The 22,507-nt window shown below is 45.4% G+C and overlaps 1 protein-coding gene across 3 annotated transcripts in view; it reads left to right on the forward strand.

Moving 5' to 3' along the window:
• The window catches only part of RBM6 (RNA binding motif protein 6), a 57,344-nt gene that overhangs the window by 515 nt on the left and 34,322 nt on the right, over positions 1 to 22,507 (forward strand). The window contains exons 2-7 of one of the 3 annotated variants that reach the window (XM_017820053.1): positions 59 to 207; positions 3,954 to 4,063; positions 6,240 to 7,578; positions 8,323 to 8,412; positions 9,403 to 9,472; positions 21,510 to 21,583. In XM_017820053.1, coding sequence (XP_017675542.1) covers positions 4,020 to 4,063; positions 6,240 to 7,578; positions 8,323 to 8,412; positions 9,403 to 9,472; positions 21,510 to 21,583 — 1,617 coding nt within the window. In that variant the 5' untranslated portion in view covers positions 59 to 207; positions 3,954 to 4,019. Of the gene's footprint in view, positions 1 to 58; positions 208 to 3,953; positions 4,064 to 6,015; positions 7,579 to 8,322; positions 8,413 to 9,402; positions 9,473 to 21,509; positions 21,584 to 22,507 lie in introns of those variants that run through there. The other 2 variants (XM_017820052.1, XM_017820054.1) reach the window with 2 other exon arrangements.

The following is a 22,507-nucleotide window of genomic DNA, read 5'->3' on the forward strand; positions in this document are numbered from 1 at the left end:
GGCCCTGATCAGAATCAAGGCTTTTTTTTTTTTTTTTTTTTTTTTTTTTTGCATCGAGGCACTTGTGTTTCCGTCTCTGAACGCTCATGGTTGTAAAAAGGATGGACAGAAGTGGGCTGGATTCATGCCGGGATGCGGAAGGAGCTGATGGGGGCTGTGTGTTAGCTGATGTAATCCCCAGGGATGGGCTAAGTGGGATTTTGGGCTGTAAGTAAAGCGGTGTCTGGGAGTGACGGCAGTGACCTCTCATGCTCTGACTTTTAAAACACTTGGCACCACACGAGTCTAGTGTTGCTGCTGATGTGTGGCGTTACTTCTGGAAACGCTGGTGGAGGTGGAATACGCTGTCCTATCCCAGCAGGGATAGGTGTGAGACTCTCTCCCAGCACTCCCTAGCTGGAAATGTGCTCACTAAGTCCTTTGGGACATGCAAGGTCAGGATAGTAATGGGGACATGTGTATGTTAGAATTTCACCTAATTGTCTCTAATACATGTTTCTAGAAGCATCATACAGCTCAAAAGCATACGCTTCCCCTTTTTTCATTAAAATCCTCCAGCCTGACACCCATGAGAGCCAGAATGGTTCCCTCTCCCTTCACTTTCAGATTTCGGTGATGTGCTTTTAATAATTCCTCTGAATTAGGGACCTCCAACTTTAACATTAGATATAATTGGCTGTCTTAGTTTCTTGCAGTTCCCTCCCAAGGGAAATGTTTTCGTTTGTACCTTCTGCAGTACTTGAATGTCACAGAGGCCTTTTCCTTTCTTCAGCCTCACGAAAACTTTACTGGATGCAGAAGGTTGTTCCACAGCAAATTGCTTCCTCTGTTCTCCTGTGTAGTTCTGTGTTGGATTTCCTCTTGGCAAAATCTGTTTGGAGAGAAGCTGTGAATATCAGAGTGTTTTTCTGAAATTAGCACCTCTTTGAAACCTCACTTTGCCCAATCCATCATCAGTTACTACCCTCATCCCCCCAGATATGGAAAATAAGGTGTGAAGTTGGATATAAGTTGGTGAGGAGATGCTTAAGGGCTGTGCTGGCATTTCACGCTCTGCCCCGTGCCAGAAGTTTGTAATTAGTCCTGAGGAAGACAAGTTACTTAGTCTGGCTCAACTGCACCATTCCTATGTACAATGCCATTATTTTCCCATGGCAGTATGTAAATTGGAATAAGAGATCCAAGAGTTTGCTGTAAGGCTTGGCACATGTAGTTTGGGAAGCAGAATGAGGAATGTTCCCAGAGCTGTCTGGGGGTGTGCTGGGGAGGGCAGGGGCACGGTCCTGGGGAAGTCCTTGGGTGTAATTGCCAGGGAGCATCTGGAGCTCCACTTGACTCTCCTGGGGGAGTTGCAGAACCACCAGTTGCTGGAGGAACTAAAACCACAAAAAAACTTCCCCTCCTTTAGTTGTGCCTTCTGTATCTTCAGTGCAGCCAAGGCTTTGCCAGCAGGGAGTAGAGCCAGCTGGGATAGGAGGAGGGAAAGATGATGAATATCTGCCCTCCTGAACAGTTCAGTGTAATTGTAACAGCTCATTATTGTCCTAAAGAGCTGTCAGTCTGGGCTCTTCCCGTGACTGGATCAGGCTGTGTCACTGTGTGAAACTCCCTTGCCATCCCTCAGACAATTGGTTGTGACCAAAGTATGACAGAACTAATCGATGCACAGTTCCCTGTGCACAGGGGTGGATTTTTTCTGTGCTCTGCTCTTGTCCTGGCCCCAGCCCTGGGCTCTGTTGGGATGTCCTTGGAAACAGCCTCACTCACACTGACCTGTCTCCCAGCATCTCCCTGCGAGCTGGGAGGTGGGAGCTGAGCTGGCACTTACCTGCCTGTGGCAGAAGGGTGAATCCTCACGGTGTCTCATCACAGTGTGCTTTTTTTGGAGCAGTTGTAGCAGGGCCCACCTCCAGGAGATCTTGGCATTGGTGGAAGCCAGGCTAAGGCCCTTCTGTCCCTCTCCTGCAGTTTGCTGTCACCTTGGTTTGTGGGGCTGTATGGTAAAGCGTATCACTGAAGTGACCCGGGTTAAATATAACTCTCTTCCAAGGGTCATCCGTGGTGCAGACCCAGAAAAGCACAAGCTGGCAAGAACTTACACCCTGTGCATTGCCAAAGGCAGAGCAGGGGGAGCAGATCAGACTGAGCGGGGAGCCAGTCAGAGCCAGTGTGGCTGCCTGTGTTATTGAACCATGACCTCACACCCACGGAGGTTGCTGAATGGCTCAGTGGATCTGTGCCAGGCCTGGTATCTGTCCAGTGGTATTTTTTTTTCCTCCTGTCTGATAGTTTCAATATTATGTCTAAACAGTTCCCAGCTGGCAAGGGATTTTATTTTTGTTTTTTTAAGCATCAGTGAGGTTGTTGACTTAATGAGAACTGGAGTGGGGGAGGAAACCCAGAAGGGAAGAACAAGAAACGCCAGGTCTGCGGGCTGCAAAAGTTCACAGATGAAAGGACTGCCTGGTGGCAGCCAGCTGTAGTGGTGACTGCCATAACCATCTCCCTTCACCTGTCTTTGCCTGAAGGGTGTGATCTTGGTTCTTTTACATTCACCTCCAAGTAAGAAAATAGGATAGAACTTATGGAAGAAATCCTTGGGACCAAGGAGGTTGCTATTGCATGGAGAGCCATGTAAAACATGAGCAGACCAGTGCTCTCGGGCTTTAGTGGCCACCTGAATGAACCTGTTCCTTTGGAAATGGTGCTGGGGGGGATGCATCTGCAGTGGTTGCACAGGTTGCCTTCCTCAGCCTCTACACCCTTGGTTCCTGAGGCTTGCCAGGCTCTGCCATCCCTGGCTCCCACCTGAGTCTTCCGTGGTGGGTGATGGACCCTGGCAGGAGCAGATACTCCCTCTTGGTGGGGCAGCTCCCTCAGCTCCTTGGCACAGGCTGCCAGCTCCCTGTCTGGGATCACTCCCTGCTGTGAGGTCTGTCATAACCTGCTCTGCCGACCTGCCTCCCGTACGGCAGGGCTGACCTTTGGAAGTGAGAATAAACAGGATGTTTGTGTGCTTTTCTTCTGTGTGAGCTGCTCTAGCCAGGCCTGGTGGTGACTGTCCCCACTGTCCTCTGTGCCCTGAACCACTGGAGTTAAATAATCCTGCCTTGGAGCCCCAGGTCTCCCAGCCTTGGTCTGGTGGCACGGCAGGCAACCCTCCTGCACCGCCACAGCTGGATGGGCCAGAGCAGGTTTGAGGCTGTCAGGTTGCCTTTTCCCTCAGTTTGCTCCGTGCTCTGCTGTGGCTCTTTTTTTCCTTTTTTTTCTCTTTTGTTTTTTTTTTGGGGAAAGACGGAAGTACTTCCTATTTCGAGTCCTGGCTTTGGTTATCGCCAGGAAATCCTCACCTTCTCCGCTGGTGGGAGGAAGTGGATGAAATTTTAGATTTCTGTTGAGGCAAGTGTTATTTGCGTCACTCAGCTTGATGAGGGCAGTGTTGGAGAGCAGTGCCTGTCATGATTTATTGGCAAAGCCTTCTCTGTTATCTACAGACTTCTGAGGGCAGGGTCTCCATGGCAGACCAGTAGTAGCGATCATTTCCTTGAACAACAAAGAGCTTTTGGCAAAAATAGTTTGGATTAAACATTAATTGCAAACTGTTGTTCAGCTGTGGTCCTTGTTGTTTGTAGATGGTTGGCGTTCTCACATTTCTATCTGCACCCCAAATAGTGTCAGACAGCACAGTATGTTGGAAAGCTCTATGTTAATCAAAGCAGATATCAAATTGTTTGCCCACCATATTGACAGTTTGATTTCAGGAGTTGTTTGACGCTTGCAAATTTGAACGTGGAGAAACGTGACACTTGAATTCATTCATGCCTAAGTGTGGTCTTGTGTATCTGTGGATCCTGATCAGATGTTACACACCCCCCTTCTAACCAGCAGTGTTTTTTCTCATGTGATATGTGTTCTTTGCCTTGTAGCTTATTGTCATGTTGTTTATTCAACAGGTTGTGGCGTCTGGGTGTTTCTAGAGTGAATTAACCATTTCTGGAAACCTACCAGACAAGATCAAAATGTGGGGAGACCATCGACAAGGCAACAGAACGGGGTCTTTTCGGTAAGCACTTGAATGTACAGTTTGTTTCAGCAACATTCTTAAATACAATAAGCCATGGGAACTCTCTGTTTACTATTTTGGTAGAAGTTGTGAGGTCTGTGTGAAGCTAGGTGTGATTGCCGAACAACAGGCCAGTTAATTGACAGTGTAACTTTTTGCATTTCTATGAAGTTTTTAATTTAGTTTTTAAACCAACAACTGCTTTTAATAGTTCTATTCCTTCTCCACATCACCTTTTCTAGTGATACTTAGTTTAGCTGTTGTGAGCTAAGGTGATGATGTGCCATATGGCTTTTGGCGCTATGTGCTATTGACACCTGTAAGAGAAGAAAATAACTTCAAAAATCCTGGCACTTTCCTTGCACAGGATATCACACAGGATTTTATGAAAACTTTGAAGAGTTTAATTCTTTCCACGAGTTTAGTAAGTCCATATATCATAGAATCACAGAATAGTTTAGGTTGGAAGGGACCCCAAAGAACATCTCATTCCAACTCCTTGCAGGAACACCTTCCACTAGCCCAGGTTGCTCCCCGTCCAACCTGGCCTTGAACACTTCCAGGGATGGGGCAGCCACAACTTCTCTGGGCAACCTGTGTCAGTGCCTCACCATCCTCTCAGGGAAGAATCTCTTCCTGATACCTAATGTAAACCTGCTCTCTTTCAGTTTAAACCAATTCCTCCTTGTCCTGTCACTACATAGCCTTCCAAAAAGTCTCTATTCCCATACTTCTTTGTAAGGCATTTTTGAGTGTCCCTGGAACTGTTGTAAAGATTCATGTGCAGCTGACCTGCACAGCATGATATTTGTCTTATTTTGTGTTGCTCTGGTCGTTACTGGCCCCTGTGTTTGCAAGAGGGCTCTGGGTATAAAAATGGAGCCACCAGAACCTAGGATTTTCCTCTGTTGTGCATAATTCTTTCATCCTTTGCTTATGTGTGCACCTCAGTTCCTTGAATATCGGCGTGACAAAGGTACTGATCATGCCATACCTTGGGTTTCTGCAATAAGAATACTTCAAATAATTGTCTACTGTAATGTGTGGAGAAAGCTGATGAAAACCGGTATCCTCCAGAACATGTCCTAGTGGTATTGATGAGGGAGTGATTGTGTCTTGTGATGATATCAGTAGTGCTGTTCTGCTGATTTTTAAGTGGATTTTATTGGCATCATGCTTTAATGTATTGGGTGGGGAATGCTGTCCTTGATCCAAGTTTTAATTACTGTTGTACATGGTGGTGAAATGGACCGTGCAGCTTAGGAAATCTGTGTATGGTTTCATTAATCTTGGTGAGTGATTCTGTAGTGAAGCTTGAAGTATAACATGACTTGCTGTAGTTGCTAAGGAAATGTCCACTGCTTCGGGTAGCATTTGGTGTTATTTTAAAATGTGTTGATACTGTATTATTCTATTTTTTAAGAAATATATTGGAGCCTTGCTTAAATGAAAAATTAAGTAGCTCCATCTCAAAAAAAACCCCAAACAAACAAAAAGCCTCATTGGGTTTTGAAAAACTGTCTTAGGAGGAAACTTCTTCCTTAGTGTTTTTATGCAGACATTGGGAGAGCTCATAGCTCTAGTATTGTGAACTCAGTGTAAGACAGTCTGGAGGCACGAGCTCAGGGACATCTTGGATGTTGATTGTTGGCACAGTCCTCTGAGGCATCCTCAGTGTCTGAACTGGTGGCTTTCAGCAGTTTGCCAGTTTGGACTCCAGCACAAGGAAGCATAAATGAGTCTTTATAGTATGTCAATAAAGCCTGTTTGGTAACCTCTGCTTTCATGTGCCTCAGGATGACGTGTAAGTGTAGTTGTTTCCATACTGCCCGAAGAGCTTAAGCTCGTGGGGTTCCTCACACGCCAGCTGCCGGCACCTCGGACAGCTGCAGAGCTGTGTGCAGTGCAGGACTGTGTGGATTGCTACCATCATTAACCCATTAATATTGCAGGTATTCCCTGTTGAGTGCTTCTGGAAATTGTGCTGAAATGGGAGCACCCAAGTTTACTTTCTCACATCTGTCGTATGCTGCCTCATCTTAAACTGCCAAACATCAATATCTTCTGCGGATCTTAGACTGTTACACAGCTCTATAAAAGTTTAGAGAAGAATGTGCTGCTGTGTAGATTTCAGACTCTAAGCACGTTATGAATAATACTGTCTTTATTTCTACAGTGGGAGCCAAGAAGAAAGGTTTGCTCCCGGGTGGAACAGGGAATATCCTCCTTCCCTTGATAGTCTTGCTCAAGAAAGACACTCTGGCAACTTCTCTGGCAGAAAATCACTTCCTTTTGATATCCAGGCACTCTCAGGCATCCTCAATCCTCAGTTTGCCAACAGAGAGGAACCTTCTTTCAGCTATGGAGCTAGAGATGGACCACGTAGTGACTTCAGAGGTGGGGAGGGGCACCATGATTTCAGGGGCAGAGATTTCCCACCATCTGACTTCCAGGGCAGAGATGAGTCTCAGATGGATTTCAGAGGTAGGGAGCCACCCCCTTCTGAGTATAGGGGCAGGGATATGTACTCTGGAGACTTCCGGGAGAGAGAAGGGCCCCCTATGGACTTCAGGGGTGGGGACATTCCTTCAGGGGACTACAGGAACAGGGAGACGTTCCGTATGAACTACAGGGACAGGGAAGCACATAATATGGATTACAGAGGCAGGGATGAACCTCCATCAGACTTCAGGGGTAGGGGGTCTTATGATCTAGACTTCAGAGGTCGAGATGGGTCTCATTCAGACTTCAGGGCAAGAGACATGTCTGAGTTAGACTACAGGGGCAGAGACCATTCCTATTCAGACTTCAGAAATAGGGATGTACCTGATTTGGACTTCAGGGGTGTGGGCACCTCTGATTTGGACTTCAGAAACAGAAATGCACCGTCGTCAGACTTCAGAAATAGGCACAGGTCCCGGTCTGATCAGGATTTTAGGAGCAGAGATGTGGCTCCTCCCATGGACTTTTCAGATAGGGAAATGCCTCCCATGGATCAAAGCCTTGTAGATTTTAGGCACAACCAATCTACTGTACCTTTAGCGGAAAGAGAGGGCTCTGGTTTAAGCACCAGCAAGAGAGACGAGTCTGCACTTGGTCTAGATAGAACTCCCTTTGGTAGCCAAAAAGGAGAGTTTCAACACTCAGAAGCACCAGCCAGAGAAGAGGAATCACTTGGACTGGGTCTTGAAGATGACACTTCACACAATTTCCAAAATAGCCGTGGACCTCTTCCTACTCTTCAGGACCAAGAGGAGCAACCTCAGACCTTTGCTAACAAGCAGCAACAGCAGCAGCTTTCTGGGGGGGAGCAGCAAAGATCCGATTCTGATCTTGGGTTAAAGGGCGAAGGTGACCTGGATTTCCTTGGAAGGCAAGACACAGATTACCGGAACATGGAGTATCGTGATGTGGATCACCGGCTGCCAGGGAACCAGATGTTTGATTATGAACATGGCAAGTCCTTTTCGGAAGGAAAACCCAGCAAGGATTCTAGGCCCTATAAGAGCCTTCAGGTAGGTGGTTTTGTCCATTGGTGTTTCTGTTAAATGCGTGTTGGCTAAAGAGTGGAAAGAGTTGGGGAGGCGTCTTTGTCCATATCCCACCACTTCAGTTCTATCCTAATTCACCATCCTTCTCCAAAATCATCCTCTGCTCCAGGTTGTTTAGTGGGCACCCTTTCTATCTCAGAAATACTCTCTTCTCAAGAGAAGTGCAGTTTGGCAAATAAGAATTGCTAAGTATGTAGAACCAGATTTGGTTCAGAAAGTCCCCAGGTTGAAAATGACCAGGCAGAGGGAGGATGTCAGGGAGAAGTGGTGTCCAGAAGAACTTACTTTGTTATTTTCTCCTGGATATTGCTTATGAGCACTACCAGAGAGAAGCTGCTGGCTTGGGGGGGCCTACGTGCAGCTGTTCTCATGCATGCTTTGTTTTCCTTCAGAGTTAACTTGGAAATCTGAAGGTAATGATAACTACTGAGTTAATAACTACTATTGAATTTGAATAACTGCTACTGAATTTGAATCTCCCGCTGCTGGAAAGCAGAGAGAGATGATTTGCCTGTTTTATTTTCCTGAAACTAGATCGGTGAGCAGGTGAAGAGCTCCCTGAAGCTCACGCAGGGGTTAAAGCTTTGAGCCAGGCTGCTTATGGGCCCTTGCCTTTGAATTATCCCCTGCTTTGTTTTGTTACTGTTTGCATACCTTGTGAGCCACCATCTCTCATTTGTGAAACCATCTTGATTGTGTGAACTCAAGGACCAGGATTACCGGACCTGTCCCAAATATGTGAAGCCAAGCAAGCTCATTCGGCTGGGAGGAGTGCCTGAAACTGCCACAAAGGATGATGTAAGTGGGATGTTTCTCATCCAAAAACTTCTATCAAGGCTTTCTAAGGTACCACTTTTAAGTCTGGGTAATGTAGATCAGATGGTCTGTCATTTTCCCCAGGGGAAAATCCAGATTTAGAAGTCAATGCAATGTTACCTTTTATCTGATTATTCTGGGTTTTTGGGGGGTCTAGAAGTGCTGAGTTTTTCTGCAGTCGCATGTGGGGTGTTGTTAGCTAGAAGCCTTGACTCCAGACTCTTTAACATGCCTTACTTCATCACTCTTTATATATACCAAATATTGTTACTACTATTTTGGGCTCAGAAGACATTTAGTGTCTAAGTGAACTTGTTTGTTCTTAGTTACTTGAAATTGCTTAAAGGAGATCTTACAAAGATGGAAAAGATGTTATTGCTGCTTTTAGTAAAAAATCATACAATGATCTAGGCTACAAGATGAAAGAAGCTCCCCTTCCTAGATTTTCCACTTTGAATTAGGACTTTAGGGATTTTTTTTGTTTTGTTGCTGTTTGGTGACAGTTCCAGGCATGAGAACCCCTACATGGAGCAGTTTTTGCTAGGGTTAGCTATGGTGATCAGCTTCTGAGGCTTGATGCTGGAGAACTCATGGCAGAAACTTTGTCCTTCAAAGGATGATAAGACTCAGAACAGTCACCCTTGTACTTTGATTTTCTTAAAGGCTGTAGGACATCTCTGAACTTAAGTAAGGATCAGAGGTGAACTGTCTGGCTGAGACCAGTGTAATAAACCTTTGCACAGTTGAATTGTGGTGTAAATGGAGCTCACTTCAAACAAAAGCCCGAAATACTTCTCAAAACTCAGTAACAGTTCTTGGGTACTGCCGGGACTTAATCAGGAAAGTGTGTCAGTTTGTAACAGAGTCAAGCTGGAAATAAAAGAAGTCAGAGAGAGAGAAATGTACATTAGCAAGTACCTTGCTGCTGGAGGTTTGATTTTGGAGATGAAGTGGATCTCATTTTTCCTGTAGATTCTCAATGCTTTCCGAGGGCCTGATGGGACACCTGTGAAGGACCTGCGACTGAAAGATTACAGCTCAGGTGAGAATGCTTTCCCAGTGCTTCTAGTTTCGAGTTACAAAATAGTATTTTTTTTACACCGATACTCAGGCAGTTTGGTTAAAGTCTTTGGTGCCCTAATTGCAGGTATTTTTGAAGGAAAATGCCCAGAGTTTTGTAGTTTGTCCTTTTGTCCTCAAAACTGATGGCTTTACTCACTGCTGCTTCAGAGGTAAAGCATGTGTCCTCTAGAAAGGGGTAGGAGCAGCAGGAAGAACACTAAGGCTGTTCTAATAGCCATCAAGAGTAAAGCCGTGGGACAGCAGCTTAATTCCTTTATAATTTTTTTTTAATTATTATTAAATCCTTTTGGATTGTTCTAAATCTTGTTTCTGGGGTGGTCTTACTGTGGAACATGTCCTGCTCAAATAGTGTCCTCAGGAAGTCTCTTCCATCCTAACATTTCTCCTTCAGTAACATGAAACTGGTGTCCTGCTTAGGTACGAAGAGAGGTTAAAAAAACAGGACAAAGTAAGTTTTATAAGCAAATATCCAAATCCTGAGTCTGGATGCTCCTCATCATTCAAAGAATAAAGTTCTGCTGTACTTCTGATCAGTATATATAGGATTCTGAAGAAAGAAATATTTTACAAGTCTGCTTTGTGAGAAAATTGTACTGGAACAAAGATGTGCAATGGTAGGAAATGCAGGGTGAGTCCTGGGGATTGATTTGGATAATACTAGTAGGAAATACCTCGAAACTGGTATTTTATTTTTTATTTTTTAAACCTAGGAGAGCAGAAGCTTCTACCTTCGTTGGTGCTTTTTCTTATTTCCAGTATGATTTCTACATGAAGCAGCTGGAATTCTTGGGGTCAACACATTATATAAAGGCTTCCAATGTGTTTAGTAACTGGGGAGAGAAACTGGGGCAATGGGGTATTTCTCAAGTGTATTTTTGTTTCTGGAAGCTGTCAAAGGAGATTTCACAACCTTCTCACGAACCTTTGAACTAAAGAACATCCCTGTGTCACGTAATCTGGTCTGGCCCAACAAGCAGAGCTTAAGGGGCACAGTCAGTCTTGCTTCTTTTCCTCTTTTCTAAGCATAGTTCAGCATGGCTGTCGTCACCCCCACGGCACTGACTGCAATATAGTAATTGCAACACGCTCCTCTTTTGCCTGTGCTGATGTGATTTGTCAGTTGTTGTGGGTTTTTTCTTCAGTAATAAATGAACTGGGAATTTCTTCATAAGTCTCTTCCCATGTACGTTATGAGGACTTACTGCCCTCATTAGAGAACTGCTGTCTTCCTTCCCATTCCCTGCCTCAGAGGCTGCTCAGGATGAGACACAGTGTCTGAAGCTCTGGTATCTGCGGGTGGTCACATGTTACACGAGGAGTGCAGTTTTCCGCTGTCTCTCCAAAAGCTGCTTTTTGATTCAGTCTGTGCCTTCAGCTGCAAAGTTGGGGGTTTTAAAAGTTTTTCTGGCAATTGTGGAGAGGCAAGGAATGAAGTTAAAACTAGCTCATGTTTTATGAGCTGTGCAAAGCTGTCAACATCAGTCATTTAAGCGGTGTAACATTGTTCTAGGTTACGTGGATGCTCCAAAATCTTTGTTTTGCGTTAAATCCTGAGGCTGCAAATGCAGCTGCTGATTTAAACAGCTCTCTGATCCTTCTTACACAAGATGGATATGTCTAGGGCAATAAAAGCTTCCTGGATTGTAGAAACTTGGTCTTGAAACTGGGTAACTAGAAGCAGTAGTAAAATTAATCCAGCCTTTTCACATTAGGTCATCTTAGAGAAGTGTGTAGAATTGAATTCTTATTAACTTCTGAAAAGCTAAGCCTGTTTGAAACTAGAGGCCAGTCATGGGCTAAACAATGCTTTTGTGGTGGATTGTGCATGTAAATATCCGTAAGAATGAAAAGTAAACCTTCTGGATTACTGAAGTCTCTGGGATACACCTGGGCCCACGGGCTGTATCGGCTCGGTGGCTGGCTCACAGGAGCACGTGCTAAGCCAGTCTGAGTGGGTTGTATATTTTTGAGTGCTGTCCAGAAATGTTAAAAATAACATTAATCATGAGTATGCATGTTGAGTGTGTTTCAGAGAAGAATGCCTGCAGCTGTGGGAGAACAATAACAACCATAACAAATAACACGCAATTAACTTGAAATAAGTGCGGTTCGGATCGGTTTCACAAAAAGATAACGCTTATCATAAAGCTTATCTCAGCAGCTTCAATGTGATGATTCCACTGTATGATCTTTCACAAGACTCTTTCTGTTTTGGGGGAAAATATATGGTTGATTTTTCTTGGAAAAGCAGCTCAACTTCTTTATAAAGCCCTGTTTTTACATACTGTGTATGTGCGAAGGGAAGTCTATTTTCACTGAAGGCTGTGCTGAGAATGGAACACTGTTCTTATTATACCTGGTGTGATTTTGGTATGCATTCAAGCTGTTGATTCTTTATATTATTTTGTCTCTGAAGCCCACAGACTGAAATGGTGGCTAAATTTTAAACGAAGCAGTGAAAGGAGAGACCTTAAGAAGTGGCATAGTAATTCTATTTAAATCAAAGAGGCAGATATTTACAATGATAAAATGTCAAAGTTGGACTTCACAGTATTACCCTAAAAAACATTTACTTGTAATTTCCATCAGTTAGATTTAGTTGATGCCTGTATGTTCAGACTGAAAGTGCCAAATCCATTTGTGGGGGGAAGAGGGCTTCTTCCAACGTGATGTGTAAGCCTTGGCAGAAATAACTGTGTTAGATTGTTGGCTTATCTTCCAGCTTGCTTTCTCAAGTGTGTTTGGTCATGTCTGTCCAATTAATCATTGCAAAGAACAAACCCTGAGGTGACAGTGGAATCTTCTCAAAGACCATCAGCTGCTTTGGTGTGCAGTATCTCCTGGTGCCTCTCTTGCTGCCTCGTGCAGATGTCCCCCTGATTCGGGAGATACTCACGGTGATGACTTGTCAGCAGCTCTCTGGGAAAGGCTTGTCTGTCAGTAATAGCTCAGTAGCAACCCTGTCCCATCTGAAGGTGCTTATCTATACTCACTGGGGTCAGAGCTTTCATGTGGCTTTACACCATGGTACCCCCTCTGTGGGGCTGTTAGTGCAGCATGTGACAGTACCAGGCTGCCTGTAGCCCTGGGTCTGTCCTTCTCCTGTTACTATCTGTGCACTTGCATTAGTGCTGACTGCCAGGAACTTGAAACCAATATCTTTTGACCTTCAAGGAGTCTTAACGTGAACACACCTTGCCCTGGTTTTGATTTTGATCATATTTTAAACTTATCTCCTGCCTGGTTCTCATCAGGTTTTATTTCCACTCCCCTGCCTAATGTCAAACATAAGTAAAGCCTGAGGTCTTATCTTGAGGGTCCAATGTGCCCAGAACTCTGGCTGAGGACACACACATGTGCCCTGGAGAAGGAAGCACGTGGAGCCATCTTTATCTTAAAGGGTTGCTTTAAGAGTTGTTCACTCCTAAAAGATGCTGCAGTGGTATCTAAGTAATAAGTGAAAACACAAAGTGTACTCTGAGCCTTCTGTTCAAATTGTTCTCCTGCACACAGTCTGCAGTGGGACAAGCTTGGAACATGTGTTTTCCAAGCATGATTTGTGTTAGGGGTGGTATCCGCAGTTGTGAAAGCTGTTCAGGGAAAGCGAGCCTGAGAAATTGCTGGCAGCCCATGAGACTTTTCTGTCTCACTCCACAAACCCATCTGGGGAACCTGAGGAGTTTTTGCTGGGCTGGGAGAGCCTGATGGGGAATGGACACGCTCACCACAGCAGAGAGGAGCTCTGGAGTTGACCTGGAGGGACCAGGTGAGCTGGATTGCAGTCAGCAGGAGCAGTAAGGTCTATCCCAGCCCCTTTATACCCTCTAAATTAGTGCAGCACTTCAGAAATTTTGTTAACTCTCTTCTGACCCTTCTGAATACTCGCTTTTGAACCCTGGATGGGGATGTGGGAAAACAATACTGCACCCTGAGGAGCAAACCACACATGGAACTGGGATGCCTGGAGCAGGGAGGAGCACTCTGAACAGCAGTGATGCTTTTGGCCAGAGTGATGTCCTCATGGATACAGGTGGCTGATGCTAAAAGATAGGCATCCTCCTGTGATGGAGGAACACGCAGGACATGTAGTGTCACCTGAAAACATGACTAGCTTGGAGCTGCTTTATGGCAGCTGCCTGCTCTGTTTTGAAAAGCTTTTGTTTTGGCAAGTACTATTGGCACTAAATGTACTTTATTACTTGCTCAGCCACCTTCTTGCCCTGGCATTTATGTTTTGTTTCATTTCTCCAGACCTGGCCCTAATGTGGTGCTTGGAACTGCCCCTGTGTTAAACTTAAACTGCCTTGGCCAAGTCCTAGGAGAAACTGTATTATCTTGCTTGTTCTTACTAAGCTCTGCCGCATTGGTGCCCTGTTAAATATTAATAAGCCCCTTAGATAAATCTGTAAGAAGTGTTTTGTCTTTTTTTTTACCTAGTGGTGCAGCCTATCTTGTATATCAGAACAGTGAATCATTGGTTTCAGGAATATATCAGGAAGCCTCTGGAATTTAAAGTTGTTGTTTTTTAGTGCTGTGTTTTCCTAACACTCACGATCTAAGGGTCCAAAAGTCTCCAGTTCGTGATGGAAAAACTGGTGCAGATTTTTGCGTGGTGCATCTCTCCGTGGAAGGGATAAGTTTTCCATTTTCCGTGGCCATCGTGCTGCAGCTTCCAGCCATAGGTAGGGCTGGAGAGGTGAGCTGCTGCTCTGTGTGGGGAGGTGTGCAGCAGAACTGTGCTGGACTGAGTCCTTTTGTTCCCTTTCTGGAGTGATGCAGTGCCCTTGGGGAAATCCCCTCTGAAGGGTGGATTTGTGGCCAGCTAGCGGCTTCCTTATGAAGATAGCTTGGCACCAACCCTCCGGGGTTAAATTAGGAATAGGTCCCACAGGGACTCAGATTCTTTGGTTTGGTACAAAGGACATGCTGTGGGATGTCTGTAGCACACAGAGGGGCATCTTGCCTGTTGGGCTAATTATTCAGAGGATGACTTGGCTCACCATCAAGGCTGGTGCTAAGGCACCACAGGACGAATCATCTCTTGTTGTGTTTGGTGCTTTGCACAGCAAAGGTTGTGTGGCCCACTCTGCTCTGTCAGCCACGACTCAGGCACTTGCTGAGAGCTGAAGTGATCATCCACAAGCTCACAAGATGCTGTAGCACACGTGGAGTTTCTTCTTGAGTCCGGATCCCCCCTGCTCATCAGCAGAGTTCTGCAGTCTGCAGGGGCTCACCTGTCAGGAGCTGCAGAAATGTCTTCAGTGCTGATCTGCGTGAAGCAATTGGTTTTAGTTTGTAGCCAGAATAGCCCTGCCAAGGACTAAAAAAAAACACTTAGCTGGAATTAGTCCATGGTCATCAATACCAGTCCTTGCCAGTTTTCCCAGCTGTATGTGGGCAGTAGGCTTTTGGCTTGTGTTGGTTGGTTTCAGGGCAGTAGTGCATTATTTCTTGGAAGCAAATGCATTCTTGCTCATCTTTTCTTATCTGTGATGTGATGGCTTAGGAAGTAGGAAGTAGAAATCTATTCTAAGTCAGTGTTTGTGATAGTGATCAACCTTGGTTTAGGGTTATAAGGCCAAACCAACAAAAAAGGCAACAAATACATTCATCCATAAAACATGCTCACAGCCCTTTTGACATGCAGAATCCTCCCTGTAGTCATTTTTACAAAGGTGCTCATTCCTTTTGCATCTCTGGAGCAAAACTTCAAGGCTTTGCACAGTGTGCTGACATTGCATTCATTGCTCTGAGTCCTTTGTGCTAAATGACAGATCATATATCCTGGAGACCAGGTTCACGTTATCAGCACTTTAAAACCAACCTCCTGTCTGCAACACTTTCCCAGATATGCAGCTTCCAGTCCTCTCATGGAGTTTAGTGAAAGCCCCAGCCTTCCTCAGATTCCAGGTTTCTCTACAAACATAATGTAATACTTTGTCTGTAATAAAACTACAGTTTGTACAATCTTGGCATTGTGTGTTTTTCCCTCCTCTCCTCTCTGCTGGTGTATAAACTACTCTCCTTGGGCCAAGAAGGGTTGACAATCATTTGAGGTTCTGACTGTAGTAGTTCTTGTAGTTTATGGAGCTGCCTTTGAGGGCATCTGAGGCAGGTCCTTTCTGTGTCTTGGTCTCCAGGATGGAGGGAGGAGGATGGACTGTAGTGCTCTGCTTTCAGAATATGGCTCTGTTTCGTATCCTGTGGTTTCAGTGCTGTTCTCTGTCGTGAATGAGTGTGTAAGAGTGTACTTCTTTACACAGAGGGACAGTAGGAAGTGACAGGCCTTTTCCCAGCAGCAGGTGTGGCTCGTAAATGCTCAGCCTTTGAAAGGAATTGGGGATATGGCTTGTTGCAGATTGTCCTGTTTATTCTGGTACAGCTCTTCAGCTTTAGTAGCTCTGAAGACCAATTTATCTGTGCAGTAAAGAGATCTGACAAATTTATGGATGCTCAGAATCCCACCAGCTGGTATTGAGAGAGCTCATGATTTTGGCTTCTGTGTTAGCATAGATAGATTGCCGCTGTTCCCTGCCGTGCTGTGGGGGTGCCCTCCAAGTTTTCAGACTGTGTGGACAGATTTGTTTCCTCTGCCTGCCACAGAAGGCACTACAGTGCTCTAAGGGCAGTACCCACTGTATAAGCACAGGTACAGCCACTCCTGTGCAAGTCCAGGAGCTGATGTTTTCCTGGAAGCACTGAGTGTGTGATGCCTGCTAATAATAGCACAGAAATACAGAGAAAGCCCTGCGTTTTCCAGTATTTGCTTGTGATGAGGTATTTACTCTTTAGTATGGATGACCTACATCTGCATCTTGCCTCGGAGAAAACAGGGAGAACTTGTGCAGTGGGTCAGGGGCACATGGCCAAAGTCTGCCACAGATGAGGTAGATTTTTCTTTCAGCTGCAGAATGGCAGATTCACTGAGAACAGTGCACAATCCCATCACCACTCCCCAGGCTTTGCAAAGTGTGTGAGACTGCGGATTCCTTCAGAGGGTGTAGAAGTCCTGCATAGTCACTCCATACTTTGTGCTGTAGTTGCCCTTGGAGCAACAGAACTTTCTTCTCTGCAGAGGCTTTCCTCAGCTGCACTCTGCTCTGCTGTGCTGTCTCTGGAGAGAGCAGGCAGCAAGAATCTCCTGCTTCTGCAGCTGGCCATGGCTCTGCTTTAATGTGTCACCTCTCAGAGTCCTAGAAGTCCCCAAAATGGCAAATGCTTTTCTACTGTGGTAGTTCTGTCTCTTCCTACGGGGAAAAAGCACAAGCGAAGTATTGTTGGGATGGTGGAGAAGCTCCCTGTCCATGGAAACTGCATCCTTGTCATCTGCTCTGAGGCTGCTTGGCCCCACCCTGCAGATGCAGGGACCTCCACCAGGTTTGCAGCTGTCCCAGCTGCCCAGGTTACTGCCCAGGTTAGTGTAGTGTCCTTTGGTGACCTGTTACATGGAGTTACTTTAATGGGAGAGCATCTTCTTCCTGATCCAGAGGGGAGAGAATGTTTTCATGTAGCACCACAGCAGGTGGGGGGTTTGTCAGGGTTGTTTTTGAGAAGGCAGGTGATGGTTCACCAGGGACTGGAGGTGACCTAATGCCTTAAGCTTGTCGGGGTGTGCAGTGACACGACTGACTGCGTGCTCACTCCTAGAATCCAGAAGCTGGACTGCCTCTTGGGTTGGATGCCTTTGTCATGTTGCCATCCTGCCTTCTTTCCAAAACTATCTTTGCTTTGGCACAGACAGGGCTGCTGTCACTACACGATCTTTTCATTTGGCCTCCTAAAACTCCAGAGATATTTTTTTTTATGTCTTCACACTGCTTACAGCCCCTAGGAGAACAACATTATGGTTTTCCTTTATTTAGATCTTTGATATAACAAACTATCGTGAAGTAACACGTTACTGTGTGTCAGTTGTTCAGTAGAAACTGTGTGTGTACAGAAACAAGTCTTATTTTAAATCCCAAGTCTTTGATCTTTATCTCTGAAGCCAAAGAACAGTAATTTTAAGGCAAGCTTTCAGGATTTTATCCAAACCATTGCATGCTAACAGGGACCCTCCATTTGCTGTCAAAATTCGCTTTGCTAAAACACATCTGTTTCAGAGGCAGAATATTCCTTATTCCAGTACTTGCAGAGCAGCTTCCTGGAGCTCTAAATGTGTCTTTACTCCTAAGTATTAGGCATTTGTGCCCATTTTCAGTGCAGAAAACAACCAAGCATGCTTTGGGAGCATCCGTGAAGGATTGTGTATACATAGAAGCACTTAAGGAAGGGAAAGCAGAAGTCCTCTGGATTTTATGTGCTCACTCTCCTTGTGTTCTGATTTTGCCTGTCGTACACAGCCTGTGGTACTGTAGACTTGTGCAGCTGAGAGGAAGTAGCTAAATAAGGTACAAGAGTTCTTTTACACAGTTGACCTAAAACATGGGGGGAGATGAGGACGTGCATGTTTTAGGGCCAAAATCTGGGTGAGTTCAAGTGTTGGAGGGCTGTTCCTGTTGGAGAGGTCATTTGGACAGTGTAGCTTGCTGCAGTGTGCTCAGAGGTTGTGTGAGGGAAATACTGATCTTTCCTTTTTGTCAGTCTGTGTTGATCACATATGCTTCTGCAAATCATTGCTCTGTTCTACTTTCTTGAGGATCCTGAAACTGTATGCAGTGCTAACCAGTAAGTGAAGATACCGAGATTTGTATCTTCATGTGAAACCTTACATGTGCAGTTAGGCCACCTAGAGTCAAAACCACCACACTGTAATCTTCAGCAGTGGTTTTTCTTTGCTGGTTTGATTGCTTTGGTTCTCCAGGTCATAGTAAAATACCAGTGGGTGTCCGAGAGCTCTCACTCACAGGGGAGCACAGCTTACCTTGGGATGCCTGCTGAACCAGTTCCAGCCATTAGATGCCTGACCCTACCCCTCTGTTAAAATCCCCTGCCCTGCCTCTGGTAACAGCAGCTGAATTGCAGTGTTCTGACAGACAAAGTGTGTGTGAAGGTTTTGGAAATAAAAATATCCAAGCTCAGCAGCTGCTACACAGAGCTTGAACAAGCCCTATGGAGGAGGCAGGGAAGAGGCACAACAGTTGGTGGCAGGAGCCTCTGTAGTTGCTCCCCGTTTAGAACCAGCCTCAAGCCACTTGCTTTTGTTTCAAGTGTTGTGCTACAATTAATGTGATTGTGGGAAAATCAGCAGATACTGCGTTTTGAAGGTGCAGTGCTGTTGTTTCACAGGCCTCCATTTCAGTCATGGTCTAAAATGGGAGGATGCTCTGGTGAAGCTGGGGCAGGGGGCAGATCGGGGGTGCTGTGCCGCCCAAGGCTGATGTTACTCCGTAGTTCTCACATCCTGAGTGTGCTTGTCAGATCCATGCAAAGCTCCGGATCTGGGGGCGGGGGAAAGTGTCAAGCCCCCGCACATCTTCAGCAGCGGTTTGGAGCAGAGCAGTGGCTCCAGGCTGCTCTCTTCTTGCATCACTACTTCGGTGCTGTCTGTGCAGGGACAGCTCGTAGTGAATTCCAGAACGCTGCGTCCCTCTGCAACCCGACCACAAGAGCCCAATGTCTGGCCTGAAGCTGCTTTTTGGCACGATATGGGGCCACAGTTATTGTTTTTGTACATGTTACTGCTGCTATGTTTATGAGCTGGGTGGGGGAGAGCAGAGGTGGGAGAGTGCAGAAGGAGAAGTGTGCTGGGCTTCCCCTTAACTGTCTCCATGTAATGCTTGGAATGGTCCTCTGGCATATATTCCTCCAGGGGTCTGAGCTTTTGTATATGTGCATAACATTCAGCATTGCACTCACAGTTGTGTCATGCTGGATTAAATCCATGTCTAAACCACTCATTCCCTTCAAGAGGACTGGGTTGTAAACGTCCTCTTGTTGCAGAGCAGATAGAGTGAAAACTTCTGCAATCTTGTTTTCTGTCAGGAGATCCCCTGCTTCACATACACATGGAAGTAAGATAGTGCCCTGATCCTTGCTGATTACAGCAGCTTTCAAAAACCTTCTCTGGAGGGGAATCAGGAGCCTTATGGGCTGACAAATATAATTCATGCAGCTCTTTGCTAAACAGAATGGAAAGAAGCGACTTCAGAGTTCTGGGTTTGAGTAAGACTTTAAAATGTACCATGTGAGGCCGCACGCTGTGTGTGAAGTAGCAGAGGTGTCTGCCCGGAATGCAGAACAGTCTCCCACCAAGGGGCAGCACTGCTCCTGGAGAGCAGCTGCCTTCTGCAGAGAGGAGAACTCCTTCATTTGCAGAATGTGATCCGGTGTGGCTGTGCTGCAGGGCAGAATGGATGCTCTGGGAACAGCTGGATCAATTTGGTTCTGTGGATCCTGCCAGCTGAAACCATACCTCTAGTTCCAGGTGCCCACTTCATGTAAGAGTATCAAGTGGCTTTAGCTGCTTTCCACCACAGATGCTGTGCTGCTGGACTCCATCTTTCACTGAGCTGAAAAGGACCCAGATTGATAAATTTCCCTCTAGTGTAATTATATTGACTAAAATAATATGGGAAAGGGGAATAAATTCCTGTGTGATGTGGAAGATGTGGTAGATGCAAATTGGAGTCTCATTATTAAAGGCAGAGGTGCAAAGTCAGAATTGTGTTGTTGGAACTGCATGCAAAGAGCTCCCGGAATAAAAAATAATTAAAAATCAGTAGATTTTGATGATGAAATAGTTTGTGTGGCCTTGTTTCTGATGTGGTAAACTACAAAGATGTAAAAAAACAGAGAAGGAAAAGCTAGAGAGTGCAGCAAATGTTCTTTGACATAGACTTGGGGGAGATAGGGGCGGTTTTCTAGCAGGCTGGAATGCCTTGTCTGAAAGAAGCATGGGTGGAGTTACCTTCCCATGGAAGGTGAGGGGCTGAAGCAATAGGAGCCAGATATAAACCTGGTTCGAAGATACCAGAGTTAAAATGTGCATCTTAAGGAGAGGAGACAAGCTCTCCACCAGGACATTTAGGTGCCTAAAATTGTACAATTCACATACAGCCTGGCTTTCCTCTCACTCCAAACCCACCAAAAGAGCAGCAGGAGGAAGGAGCCAAGCCTTTCCTCTCACTGTGTGTCCGTGTAGAAGCATCTTGGCCCATGGTCACGTGGAAAGCACTCTTTTGGAGCGAGGTGGCCTTTAGGTTGTGACTTTACATTGTTCCTCAGCACTCCAGTTCTTGGAGGTAGCTTCAACATCGAGGATGGATCTTCAGTTGGTCTTAGGTTCTGTAGTGTTCACCCTGCACTTTGCTTTGGGACATAATATTTCAGTGTAGGTAACTGGAGTACACAGTTAAATCAGTGTGTCCCTTCTGCAGTGACTGAGATGACAGCTTCTCAAGCAGTGAGAGAGGAAAGGCTCTCTAGTTTCTTGAATCTAAACTTAAAGCTCTCACACCCTCTTGTTACATTGTGCAGTAGCATCCATACCAAAATGAGAAAGGTGGAGTTCTCATTCCTACCCTGCTGTACTTTTTCATAATGCAAGGGATTGGACTTCAAAAAGTAAGCAGGTGTTGAAAGAAAAATAGCAAAGGCAAAGGAATGGTGTTAGTTCTTTCTGAAATATTGCCCAATTAAAATGCTGGCTATTCGTGTAAAATACATTTGCAGCAAGGTACTTGGAAATGATTTATCAACACTTACTTTGGAGAGTGCTGCCTCCAAGGTAGCACAAAATGTGAAACTGGCAATGGAAAGTCACTATGCCTTAAAAAAAAGGACAAAGCAATTATTTCTTGCCCTAAGGAAGGGTGTGCCTGTCACTGGGTTGTGTAAGGGGAAGTGGGAACACTGTACTATTAACATTCATGATAAACTGCACAGTTAATCATCATCCAGCTAGTCCCTGGTTTCTTTCTTTTTCATTCTGGAGTAGAGGGGTGGTGGTTAGAGGGTTTGTCATTGGAGGGAAAGGGAAATTGAATATTTAATGTGGCTTTCTTTATGACAAGGCACTAACATGACTCCCGTCTGTATTTAAATGCTGTCCCCAGGTTACGACTATGGCTATGTCTGCGTGGAGTTTTCACTCTTGGAAGAGGCCATCGGATGCATGGAAGCCAACCAGGTTGCTTTACAATTCGGTCAATGCTGCTAGAAGATTTTTAATATTTTTTTTTTTTTTTTGGTGGGGTGGTGGAAAGCCTACGAGGTTTTTGTGAAGGAAGATCTGTTCTTGTATAATACACAACACCGTGGTTTAAATGCTCTTACCAGAATCTTATACAAGGCTTAGAAATGCCAGTGGGAAGGAGCTGCTGGACACCAAATGGCCTGCCCTCCTCCCTGGTGTGTGTCAGCACGCTGGCTGGAGTCAGAAGCTGGTGGCTGACAGACTCCTGATGCAGGTTTTGACCCTGATGATTCTGTACTCACACTGCAATCTGGTTGGGAAGAGCTCTGCTAGCATTGGATTCTTCCCCTGTCTGTGTGCACACACACATGCACATGTGACTGTAGGTGAGGCCTCTGGATGCAGCTCTGAGTCAACTGTGACTTGCAGGCTCCACTTTTCCATATGCCTTGTGTGTGGGAGAGATCCTTATTGTGCATCTCCCCCATATCTATCCCATCCTTTGGCAAACTGGAGCTGCAGACATGAGTTCTATCCTACATGCAGTTGAGCCTGGTAAACCTGAAAGATTCCTTAAAAAGAAAAAATGGCTGAAATCCCCAGGGAGTAAGTACCCATGGGGGGCCTTTACTCTGACCTGGTATTTGGGGCTAGAGCTGTTGTCCGCCATACAAGAGCAAGATGCATAAGATTTGTTAGACAGAACATTTTCCCATCTCACACCACCCTTCCCGTGCCTTGGAACTGTAGGTGGTGGATCACTCAACCAAACCAACTAAACGATTGAGATCCCCCTTCCTTCACTACATCCCTTAAGTTTCCTCTCTGCTGCCTTCTTCCTCCTAATTTGCCTGACTAAGAAACCATATCAATTATCTTAAGCCTTTTTACCTGAATCCCGGGTCTCACTGTCATGGG

This window comes from Lepidothrix coronata, unplaced genomic scaffold, assembly GCF_001604755.1.
Source record: "Lepidothrix coronata isolate B3197 unplaced genomic scaffold, Lepidothrix_coronata-1.0 Scaffold78, whole genome shotgun sequence".
Taxonomy (NCBI): Eukaryota; Metazoa; Chordata; class Aves; order Passeriformes; family Pipridae; genus Lepidothrix; species Lepidothrix coronata.